Genomic DNA, 12,644 nt, shown 5'->3' on the forward strand with positions numbered 1-12,644 from the left:
TGTTGCAGAGTCGTATACGGATAAGTACACACGATTGAGAAGCTATTATACGTCAAATAATTTGCGCGTGCCTGTGCATGTAGCATCGAAGTTACTCCGAAATTAGTAACTATATTCACAGTTTTTAGAATGTGACAGCAGATTATAGAAATCTTTGACGAAAACTTTCGAAATTTCGGTAGTTTACGTGTTAAGAGAATGTACGTGAGTTTGATTATTCCGTGTAAAGTCGGAGCTTGAATTCTAAGATATCAAAGCTTCGCTGAATCGAATAATCCTATTCTGCTCTATAACGAAAGTTAGACGAATAATAGATACGCAACAAGCGTAAATACGTATATGTTCGACAACATAATCTTCTTCTACGGAAAGAAGAACCTGAACTGTTCAAGGTAAGCGTATTTCAATGAACCCTGTTTTTCATATCATCAAACCAATATCCTCTGTATCTCAGGGACTGGCGTATCGATTTCGTCGAATTTTTGCGCTAAACAAATTAATGGAAGTTAATTGTAATTATCGTAAATTTAGTCGGAAAACACAACAGTGTATTTTCTCGAGTGAAAATTTAAAAGTTTAATTCTCCGTTCGGGCAAGCTCTGCTCGCAATTACGCTTGGCGCGCGAGCTTAAATCGCTTTTAAAACTGTTTAATGCAAGGACATCGACATAATCGACGTCGGTTGCCAACAGAGAGCCTGTTAAAACCAGTGATTTTAACTTTAACAACGGGAAGTATCGGTATTTTATTTAGAATAGAGTACAAAAGAATTTAACGAGCTGGTAAACGGCGTGTCTTGCAAACAGGTGTAAAGTTCTTATGCGATGCGTAAAACTTAAACGATATTGTAGATATCCATCTAATATTTCTCTGTTCTGTCTCTTTGCTCCTTTTTCTCTTCCCTTGGTCTGTTTACGGACACAGTCAACATTCTACAGGGTGTCACAACTGTCTAGAAACGAGGCATTCGGAAACCGCATTGAGTGACTCTGTAAATCGAAAAAGAACAAGGGGGGAGAAAAAACAATGAAGTTGCGAATATCGTTTTGTAGAATTTAGCTTGGAATCTCCAATTATTTATGCCGTCTGGTTGCAACGGATAATTAACTCGCGTAAATAAATAATTCGCTTTTGAAGAACGGAACACGGTCAACGTCCAACTTATGCGACGAAGTAGAAAAAGATCGACAAAAGATAGAGTCAGTCGGTGAGTTTGGCTTCTGTCCAGGTCCAAATATCCTTCGTGTATTTTGCGACAGCCTGTAGAGTATACTCGAGGGTCGTTATACGACCCGCGTTGTAAACGAAAATGTAATTTTCTATGCATTTCCGTCGGTTAATGCGAAGCTGTACGAATACACGCAATGTCAACGTATTATCTCTAATTGTATTCGAGTCATTAGGATTGGGATCGTCACGAATCGGGCGTCGAATCCATAACTTACAACTTGTAAGTCACGATACTCGACGACGCACTGATCGCATCAACGTTAATAACAGGTCATTAAATTTCTAATTTTCCGCGCGGCGGCCTTAACTAGAAAAAAATTACACGCTTCGATATGGCCGAAAGAACGAAGGAATTCGGACCTCTCACGGAATCAGGCCATCTTGCTAGAATTTACTTTCCTATCAACGATAATGGCGATTGGTGTGCGAAAATTGCACGATCAATTGAACAGATTTACCTTAGACTACTAGTGAAACGAAATAATTTTCATCGGGATTTAGAGCCGAGGTTCTTGACTTTCCGCCGGCAAATATTCAATATCTCGAGAATAGTCGAGCGTATGTAATCGTGTTTCTATCCGATAACAGATAAGAAATAAAAGTAAGCGTTGTAAAAATGACAAGTAAAAATATTTGCGTGCTTTTAGCAATTGGAAAGACGAAATATGCGATACCAGCCTCTTTTACTGGTTTCCTGATAATCCTAGTGTCGAAACTTTATTTCTCGAATTCTTGCCAAATACAATGTTAATTTCCTCTAATCTGGCAATGTAACTTTGTTTCAAAACGATGTACACTGACGTCGCAAAAGCATCTGTACGTTAGGAGAAAGAAACGATAGCAAAAGAAATATTTCATTTAGGACAAAAACGATTCTGTGCGCAACGTGAACTCTGTACTCTGTTCAGAGAACTGTAAAATTAATACACTTTGGCAAAATTTCAAGGGATCGAACGATAACATTACCGAGCTTTCACGAATGCCAATTCGGATAATTAATTGAGAGGCCCGTAATAAAATGTTTGTCTCTTTACCAGAAAAATGAGAGAATACTCTAATATTTGCTCCAAAAATACCTCTTCGATTTACGTTCGATGGATTTCAATTCTTCAAACGAAATATTCACGACAATACATAGTTCTCATACTCCTGCATCTTTAATTTTTCTTCCATAAACTTCACTATCTCTTCAACGACATATTCTCATCGTTTTACACAATTGCTGCAAATGTATCTGTAATGTCGTTTCAATCGCACGCTTCGTTAGAGTTCATAAAATCGAAGACCGTTAGACTCGAGTCGTGTATAATATCTGAATAATTTTTATATCGGCCACGACATTTTTCGAAGATAAATAAAAATCTTTAACGCGATAACAGAACAAATGGTAAAGCAAAGGGTTTAGCTGGCTTCGTAAAAATCTGCGATGTAATTACGAACGTCCAATTCTCCCCTTAAAAAAGAAAAAAAGAAAAAAAAATAGAACAAACCGCGAGAATACATTAGACACGCGAAAATTTCCAAATTACGATTATTATTACGACCATAACCGACTAGTATACCCTCTCCTCTCTCATTCGTGATCGATGAGCCGGTGAGCACACGCGTAAAATATCAGCAGTGAATATCCGCGTTATTAATACGTGGCGCAAACACGGACGCAAACGCTCGCGCAATAACAAATGCGACAGAGAGTCGAGGATGGACGCGCGAATGGGAACGTCGGGATACGAGGAAGACAGACGAACGCAGAAGGGTACTATTAGAAGGGAGTTATTAGAACGAGAAATAGGAGTAACGAGAAAACAGGCACGTCGGCGAAACACAGGGGAAAAAAGCAAACAGAAATAGGTGAATGAGAAAATGAAACCGCGAGACACAAAGAGAAAGAGAGTGAGGGAGAGAGACAGAGAGAGAGAAAGAGCGAGTGAAGGAGGGAGAAAAAAGAGAGAAATGCAAAGTAACGAAAGCAGAAACGGTGCAATTAAAGCGGCGACATACAGTATAATAGGAAAGGAAAGACACAAATTCTTTCTTTTGTCTACTTTTTTGTGCAACGATAGAGAGGAACTCGATGACAACGTTATGCTCAAAACGATAATACCAGGGCCACGTGAGCGTTGTCTATTAGTAAACGCGATATACCGCTATTTTGATCACAAGTATCGGGACATCCATCGGTTACATTTATGGCAAAAATTCTAGTAAATTTTACTGCATTTGGTATTTTACGTTGCGAGGCAACGCGTAACAGGTTTGCGATAAAATAACTAGTAAATAAGAGCAATTTGTTAGTAAGTACGGATAGGTGCCTTAATATTTAGTAGTCGGCAATGTAGATATTTACCTGTTTCTTTAAATATTTAGCGCTTTTATCTTGTTACTTTGCGAATGTCCAGAGTTATTGAATTTTCTTCTGTGTAACAGATTTTTTTTTTATTAATTATTTTGCAAATTTTGACGAACGTGCTCGGAACTAGCGAAAGAAAAATACATGAAAACGGGGATGGATGCGGATGGATTAGAGAGGAGACGCGTGTAGAGGACGTGAGACGAAAGAATACGTCACAAAGCTGTAAATGATATATGGACAAATAAAGGTGGAGATATTTCCGATAGGAAAGCGAAGGTAAAGAGAGAAGCGGAACGCGATAAATTGTAATTAGATCCGGGGCGAATTTGACAATGTCTGGCGTGCATGAATCATGTATTAATCCAATCGCTAATGGGTATTAACCAGAATCCCGTTTAAAATTATAGCTCCTCTATAGGTATTGCGTGTAGGTATGTGTATAGGTAGGACGTGTGTGATGCAACTCTAACAAGTTCTTACAGTAATGCCGCGATTAATATTTTCAAATAATAAATATCGAATAAAGTAAAGTAAAGTCGCTGCACTGACGTTGTGGAGATAAAAACCTTGTTACGTTTTTATTAAAAAAAAAGAAAAAAGAAGGAGAAGGAAAGGAATATTTATTTTTAATCTATACGCGCGATGCTAATGATACGATAAGCGTTTAATCCTTTTGCAACTATGGACGAGCTGCCTCTTTTAGAATATTTGTTCGTTCATTTTAGAAGATAGATTGTTTCAAAATGTATTTTACGTTTCATCGTGAATTTTCCAAGTAATTTGATAGTTACGTGGTACCGTTCTCTTACCGTGTTTTGATATTGAACGCTAATGGAACCGTAATTGAGAATGATACACGCGAAAAATCGTATTCTAATTCTGGCAGTAAATTTAAAATAATTGGAAAAAATTGTATAATGCCGAAAGAACTTAAAATTAAAAATCAAATTAGAAAGCTTTTCAATAGGAATTTTACTTGATAAAACATTTTAACATTTTTCCTCTTCTTTTTTTTTTTTTTGGTATTTAAATATTTTCCCGATTCATAGGACAAATGTCGTGCAAATTGTCGGGTGAATAATTTTGGAAATTGTAACAGGAAAGGTGTACAAATAATTCATTAACGAATAATCGTATTTAACGGTGACAGGTACATTGAAATTTAATCAGCAGGTTGATCGGCAAATCTGACGAAATCCACGGTAATCCATTTTTGTTGCTAAATATCAATGAAGCGAGTAGAGTACTGCGATTTAATTTATCGATTCTCTGTACTTCTCCGACAATGGTTTCCAATAATCGGAAGAACAAAATCAAATACACATAAAACATTAAAAAAAAAAATAAAAAAAAAGATAAAAAAAGAAACATTTATATGATACTTAAGTAGAAACTTTGTAGATTAAACGTAATCGCGTTTAAAACTAAAGTCGATTTTTTTTCAATTAGTCGTAATATTTTAATTATAAAGCATTAGGGACCTGATCCAGGTTCTGTAGACGCACATGTTGCTTCTGGAGTTGCGAGTTCACGCCGTGGGGTATACTTGAAGATTTAATTAACGAGGTGGTTCGATGAGAAAGGATTGCTGTATATCCACACCGCACCTGAGACCCGTGTTTCGTCCCGTATTTAAGAAATTCTGTCAATTTAACTTCTTAACAATTTTTACGATACGATGGACCAACAAACTTCAGCACATTTTTACAGCGAAACCTCTTTGAAACCGAGGATTTTGTCTGCAAAAGGAAATAATTCCAATGTTTCTACATTCACTTGCACACTAGCTTTTTTCCTTTTCTCGCTTTTTATAGGCGACAGAAACAACATTCGTGCCATTCGTAATACGCTGTGATGAAAGATATAAAGCATCGAGGAAGCTGGGAAAATTTGCAAAAATCTCAAATGTTGTACCCGATTTATACAATTTGAATGCGGTTAGGAAAACTATTTCAATGTTTGATCACGTGTTTTCCGACAAATATGAAAAGTAATTTCGCGAGCGCTTCTTCGAATCGTCCAAATATTAATTCGACAAATATCCGCCTGCCGTAAAATACTTTGAAGTTTTTGGTGAAACGAACGATCAACAGATAATTCGATATATTTACTCGAAGAACCGAACGTTTCTGAAAACAGCGCGGAACCTCCGATACAGACTGAATATCGAATATCGAAAATAGAAACTTTCCCAGTTTTTCGTCTGTTCTTCTCATTACAGGTGCAGATTTTTTCCCCTTTGACGATGGATTTTCTTCTCTTTTTTCTCTCTCTCTCTCTTTTTTTTCTTTTTTTTTTTTTTTTTTTTTTTAAGAAACGAAACCTTAATATGGAGAACGTTACAAATGTACGCAGAGGTACACCAGTAAATAATTCAGCGAGTTAAGAATTTTTAAGCGAAATATTCGAAACGTTATGCGATTACCGCTGGCGAATTGAAATTACCGATGTCGATTATTTCGTTTCCAATTAAACGGTGATGCTCCTACCGATGTAAATCGTTGCAAAATACTCTCGTTAAAAATTCATTGAAATACCTGTATCAAGAGCATTTATCTAAAATTGGTGGACGCGAACGGAGAAAGGGACGTGGCCGGTCATTTATTATTTATTTTTGCGATACATCCAAGTGAAATTCTTCGCGTGCGAATTGCTCGCGTAAAAAGTCGATCGATCACGCATCACGCCCACGCGTCAAAAGAACGTGATTACACGTTCGCGTATTATCATACAAACGAGATACCCTTGTAAAGGCTAATTATATCGGCTAATCATTTTCACGAAAATAAGAAAAATAATCAAGGAAATCGATCCCCTCCCCCTTTGTCTATCGCGGTCACTGTGGCATTTCAAATAAGGCTAACCCATGAATAATAGGAAGCCGCTACCGACTTAAGAGATAGTCTCTTCCTCCTTTTTTTTCTTCTTTTTCCTGTTTTTTTTTCTTTTTATATTTTCGATGACTAGATTTTAGAAGACTTATTTCGATAACAATTCAGGAAATATAAATATCGAATCGCAGATAGGTAGACTGAAGTCAGGACACGTACAGGTGAATGATTCAAGTATTTAGGCTTAGGGTAATTTCAACTTTGAGAAGTATGATTCTCTTAGTTGTATACGCCATACGTAAAAACACGTAGAAAAATACGTAGCAAAATACGAGCATAAAAAACTACTTGACATAATCCGAAAAATTACTTTGCCTCTCGAAAATGTATTTCTATCGAAAAGCTTAAATAAATTCTAAATATTTGCAATGATAATTTGGCGATGATTATATCAGGCGTTTAAACGATATCTATGGTAAAGAACACGGAACAAATTGAATTAAAGCATAAACACACACGCACAGCTCTGACTAATTAAAACGAGAAGTCGAAACAGCGAGAAGAAATAGAACTTTCTGGCCGATACATATTCGCAAACGTATGAAATTATGGAATCGTTTATTTCGGTTAAGCAAACTCCGGGCCGAGCATTTTCAACAAATAAGTACCAGATAAATCAATTTTTCTACTTATTAATGCACTGGCACGTACCGCGATGCTTGCCTTTGTATATTCTTTATCGTCTGTTCGTATTGGAAATCGAGGGAATTTCCAAACATTTGTCAAAGGAACAACGTTTAAATGGAATTTCACTGGTTAGCCTATTCCGGATTTTTACTCGATCGAAAATAAAGAAACTCGTATCATTTACGAGGATGTTTAATATCGTGCAATGTAAATAACGTAGTTATCGGGCTGCAACGTAGTTCCGCGGCAATAACCAAGCCGGCACATTACACGAAATAACGGCACATAATAGCTTACGCATAAAAAATATTTATAATATAAAATGATTATCTCGTTTGAACCGACAGACTATAAACGACTCTTTAATACGTTCGATATCAAAAACGATAATCTTCGTCAATTTGATATAACGAAATCAATTGGCCTTTTGCCCATGAACAGGCCCAGTCACGAAAGCATTTGAATAGTTGTGATAGAAAACTTGTACGTGTCATATCGTACGCGTTATGCGAAACATTTTGAAATTTCATTGGCACCGTAACGAGACACGACTGTCGCGATCATACCGATGAAATTGGAAAACGTTGAAGCGAGTATAGAAATTACCTTCGATCTTCTCGATAGAATCTAGACGAGAAAACTATCGACGCCAGCGCGTGATTATTGCAATTGAAATTAATTACGATTCTTTCGAGTATAATAGGTGTAACAAGTTGTTACATTTTATCCGCGTGTATATTTGCATCGGAACTTTTGCATGAATATGTATAAAGTTCTGATCGATTAATCGTGATCGAATATCGCGTTTCGAAACGACAGTGTATATCGTTGCAGCAATTTCGAATGAAGTCACAGAACATGGCGCGGCATAACGTTCGTTGTTGCCATTTTATACGAACTTTTACGGTATTTTACAGGTTGCCCGGTAAAGTTGGCCGGTTCTCGCGGTCGCTCTGAATCTGGCCGCATAATGTAAACCAAAATTAACGACCTTGCTTTACACACCCAGCCCCTTTCATCCCCCTCCCCCCACCTCTTTCTCATCGTTCGGACGCGAGCGAAAACAAATTCGCAAGGGGTGAAATTTAATAACGCGGTTAGAGCGACAGCGTGAAAAGCAAAAAGGTGCGGCACACTCTTTCACAGTCGCGTGAAAAAAAAGACGAACAGCCATCGTCGTCGCGATATTAATCGCGCAACGATATAAAAGTAACGACACCGGTGTTCGAACCGGCGAGATGAACCAGGAAGGGGAGTATGATGATAGCGAACGCGATAGAGAAAAAGAGACGCGCGTATCAAAGGCATTTTTAATAAATAACAGCGGCACGAGCAGTTCCAGTGGCCTCGTTCCGGTCGCGCTTGTCACCGCGCATCCTTCCACTGTGTAATTTTCACTAAAAATTCATTAGTCAACGGATCACGCGGCGTGATCAAAGTCCGCGAATTTCAAATCTCATAGCATTATGGTTGTGTCCGGTAGAGAGACGCAAATTCTTCGAATACGGATCTCCATTCTCTCTTTTTTTTTCTTTTTTTCTTTTTTCTTTTTTTTCTCGATAAATAGATTTGGAAACGTATACTTGAACTAACAATGTCAGAGTTTCGATATGTATCTTACGTAGATACGAATCTTAACACTTTGACTGCCACGTTGGTGATATATGACCGGTCACGGTTTCTCCTGTGACGACACGGTGGGTCATTGGTGACCGGAGCGCTTGAGCTTCTTACAATTGTCAAAATTGAACGAAAGTTGACAGTTAGGGCATTTTGAATATAACCGATAAATAGAAGATACTTTGAAATAAAAAGTGCCCCATCGAACGATTAAACATTTTTATTAGAACATCAATAAAAAAAAAAATCAGAACAAATCTTGCATTTAACGATGCACTGTGTTAAAACACAACGATTTTAGTCAAAGTGTTAATATTTTACGCTTATAAATTGCGTACGGCGCTCTGCGCGCAAAACGCGCTCCCAGAGCCATTTTTGATCGACGCAGAGATCTATCGATGTACTGGCTACACCGACTGATTGTTTTTATTGCTTGGAACGTCAACGTTCGGTTGTTTTGCTGATCATTTGTCACAAGAATGCGCAAGGCTTCATTACCTTGGTAACATAACAAAAACGTTTGTCTCTCGTTGCTTAAGTCATCGATTCGGTCGAAAAAGACATAAAACCGAGATATCTCGTGACCCGGCCACAACATCCTGCTCGCTAAAAACGAGATATCCCGTAACCCGTAAGCAATGTGTTAAATACGTTACACGTAATCGATTAGAGTTAAAGCGATACGAAGGAAATAAACGAACAGATGTACTTACGTTCCTGTTCCGATAAAGGTAAATCTTCGCGTAACTAGGACCGTTTGCATATTTTTAGTAATTCGACGAAGACGTAAAAAATTTCATATCGTTCATTTTGACTAATTTCGTAGGTTCAGTTTTAACAGCAACGATGCAAACTTATCCTTCTTTTTTTTTTTTTTTTTAATCATTCTATTCCATTTTAAACGACGACGGCGCTAATCACCGCGAAACGCAAGTACAGCGGAATATAACGACGATATTAAATTGTCGGATGGGTTAAATTACAGAGAATAGTTTGTTCTATACTAACCTCCACAAGGGTGATGAGAATGATGAAAAGAGGCGGCGGACAACACCTGTAATGGTCGGCGTAGTATTTCCGGTCCCTTTCTTCCGTAAGGAATTCATCGCCGATCATGCGGACCATCCTGCAATTAAGAAATTTTCTTTCACCGATTCTATTCTTTGTCGTTGGTGACATTTCTGTTTCTCGTTTTCTCTTCGACACATTGGCGCGTTAATTTTTCCACGTTTAACGATCGAAACGTTGCTTCCGCGGATCACAGTTTAGTTAGCTGTGCTTGCTTCGAGACGAACGAATCGTTGGAATTTTGCTTAGTGGAATAAATTAAGGAAGAAAAATACGTAGCTCAGATACTCCATTTTTGCTCTCGATGCTGTATTTTATTGGCTCGAAATATTATTTGTAAATTTTATTGTTCAAGTTGAAGGTATTGTTCGAGGCATTTCTGGTTTGTTATATTATCCGTAGAGAATTTTTTAACTGATTTGCAATCCATTGTAACGGTAAAATACATAGATGTATGGAAAAACCAGAAGCAAAAGTTGCTCGCATTTTTCATTCTGTAATATGAATGATAAACAAATCATATTTCGAAAATACTATATCGCGCGTATTGGTAATATAGGCTCGATGAATCGGTACATTTGCCACGGATGATATTCCAACGCGAAAAATGTATTGACCAACGATAAACTCGTCAACCAATATCAGCTTGAATGCGGTATTTTCAATCGTATTTAAAAACCTGCGATGTATAAAATAAACGTTAAAACATTACAATAAATGTCCATAACCAATGTCCATAAACAATGAACGTTACGTAAAAAAATATTGACGAATGAAATACAATAGACGCTGCATGGAACATTGCAATTAGAGATTCGGAAATTTCAATGAAAAGCATAAAATCCTCGTTAAAAGAGGTTATAAGATACTTATAAATAAACTGTGGCTTTTGTACGCTTTTATCGAGAATTCAACGATATTGAACTAATAATGTAAAAAATATAGAAAATATTGTTATATCCAAAATAAAAATTGCAATATTCAATGAGTGGAACAAGCGTCTATTTAAGCTGCCTTTTTCTACTCGTATTCGTAAGAATACGAAAGCATCGTAAACGTGTGCAATCGACTCGCGTACGAGAAACGATACAAAAGGAACGCGAGCTTGTAACAAATAACATAAAGAAAAGCTTGGAGAATTCACAGCTCGCGACTCACACCACCAAGTTCTTAGCCGGCACTAACGAAACAACGGATTTATCGAGGCAGAATTATGAAAATTATCGAGATCATTAAGAGTTTTTTTTTTTTTTTTTCACCCAAGTATTTGAGAATTAATCTGTCAATGGCCCGGGGATATTCTGCGAACTAATCGTCGGTCTGGAGGAATTTTCACGCGAAGAAATAGTTACGAACGCTCGTTAATCGTCGCCAGGGGTAGCGAAATAACGAGAAATTAATTTTACCGATTTCAACTTCGCCACGAAGAAAAGGAGAAACACTTTCGCGCAATTACGGCTGACTTGTGCCGTCTAGGATTTCTCATTATCTCGACCAGTCGATATCCGACAGTTGTTCCAAGTCATACACCCTTGACATTGTGAGAGAATTTCCACGATTATTAATAATAATTACGATTAACTAATTGCACACTGTTGCATTGACGCATAGGATTTTAATCAAAGACCCTGTGTTCTCGATACCCTTTCAGCCTCCATCCAATTTCCTTCTTCCCTTTTCATTCTTTCACCTCGATTGAATAGTTTTTAATGAAATTCAACGTATTCGAATATCTCGCAATGAATTTACTTTGACAAAGCAAAATCAGAAACGCGAGCCACGAGATTCTAAATTAATTCTAAATTGATTCTAAATTGATTCTAAAATAATTCGAATATATTTCGAGAATCTCTGGACTTTTTAACGAATTCACGCGACAAAATAATTATTACAAAATATTTTTTAAATTATTTATTTACTTAGCATTGCTCGTATACTCGTAACAACGAAATAACTGTCCTTTGATATTCGGTATGATTTTACGTTCGTGTATTCCACGCGGTTTTATGAATAAAATATTCTAAAAAAAAAAAAAAAAAAAAAGGGAGGTATTTGAAGAGATAAAATATCCAATAAAATATCGAAAACGTGAAGAACAGGGTTAAGCACGGAACGAGTAACGTCGTACGGTTACTGATAAACGCGTAATTAATAACTTGATCGATCGTCGAATGAAAATTCGAAGGTAGAAAGATACGAATACCGCTATTTATTTCCTATCGTTCTACCAGAGAAGACGAATGCAAACATTTCCTATTCATTCGTTATTCTGAGGCGATCGTTCAACTGTAAGTCTGTGTCACTGTGAATTAAATCGTCGATCAAGTGGTATTTCATAAACGTTCTTCATATTTCCCGACTGTGCGCCGTGAACCAATATTTCTCGTGGATTTCCTCGCAATTAGCTTGATTGAACATCGAAAAAGGGGAAATCTTATATCTATTGGGCACCGAAGAAATATAGTAACATTTGTTTTTTGAGATTATTGAAAGACATTTATCAAACGTATTTTCCTGAATCCGATAAAATAGTATCGGCCATGCTGAAGTGGAAAAATTTGATATTTCATTTTGCGTTTTTCTTAATGTTCTCCGCGATATTTTTTAAATCACGCGGATATTTCATTTCTACGAATCTACAACCCTATCATTTACGATTCCACGTAGTTTGACCGTATGGTTGTTTACAAAATTGTCAAATTATACTCCAAATCTTCGTTACATTAAATCTAAAATCATCTAAATTACATCTTAGATCAATACGTACGTTATGGTAGAAATTCCTAATATTCTATAATATTATCAGATAAAAAATAGCGCGAAATCTAAATTCTACTCGCTAGAACAAAAGATCC

General features: G+C 36.9%; 1 protein-coding gene across 3 annotated transcripts in view; it reads right to left on the reverse strand.

Annotated features, from left to right (window-relative positions):
• LOC117231538 (protein rhomboid) overlaps positions 1-12,644 on the reverse strand; it is a 496,275-nt gene that overhangs the window by 99,418 nt on the left and 384,213 nt on the right. For all 3 annotated transcript variants that reach the window (XM_033490074.1, XM_033490073.1, XM_033490075.1), the window contains one exon: positions 9,730-9,847. In XM_033490074.1, coding sequence (XP_033345965.1) covers positions 9,730-9,847 — 118 coding nt within the window. The remainder of the gene's footprint in view (positions 1-9,729; positions 9,848-12,644) is intronic.

The sequence above is a fragment of the Bombus vosnesenskii genome, unplaced genomic scaffold (genome assembly GCF_011952255.1).
Source record: "Bombus vosnesenskii isolate JDL3184/JDL3185 unplaced genomic scaffold, Bvos_JDL3184-5_v1.1 scf7180000013272, whole genome shotgun sequence".
Taxonomy (NCBI): domain Eukaryota; kingdom Metazoa; phylum Arthropoda; class Insecta; order Hymenoptera; family Apidae; genus Bombus; species Bombus vosnesenskii.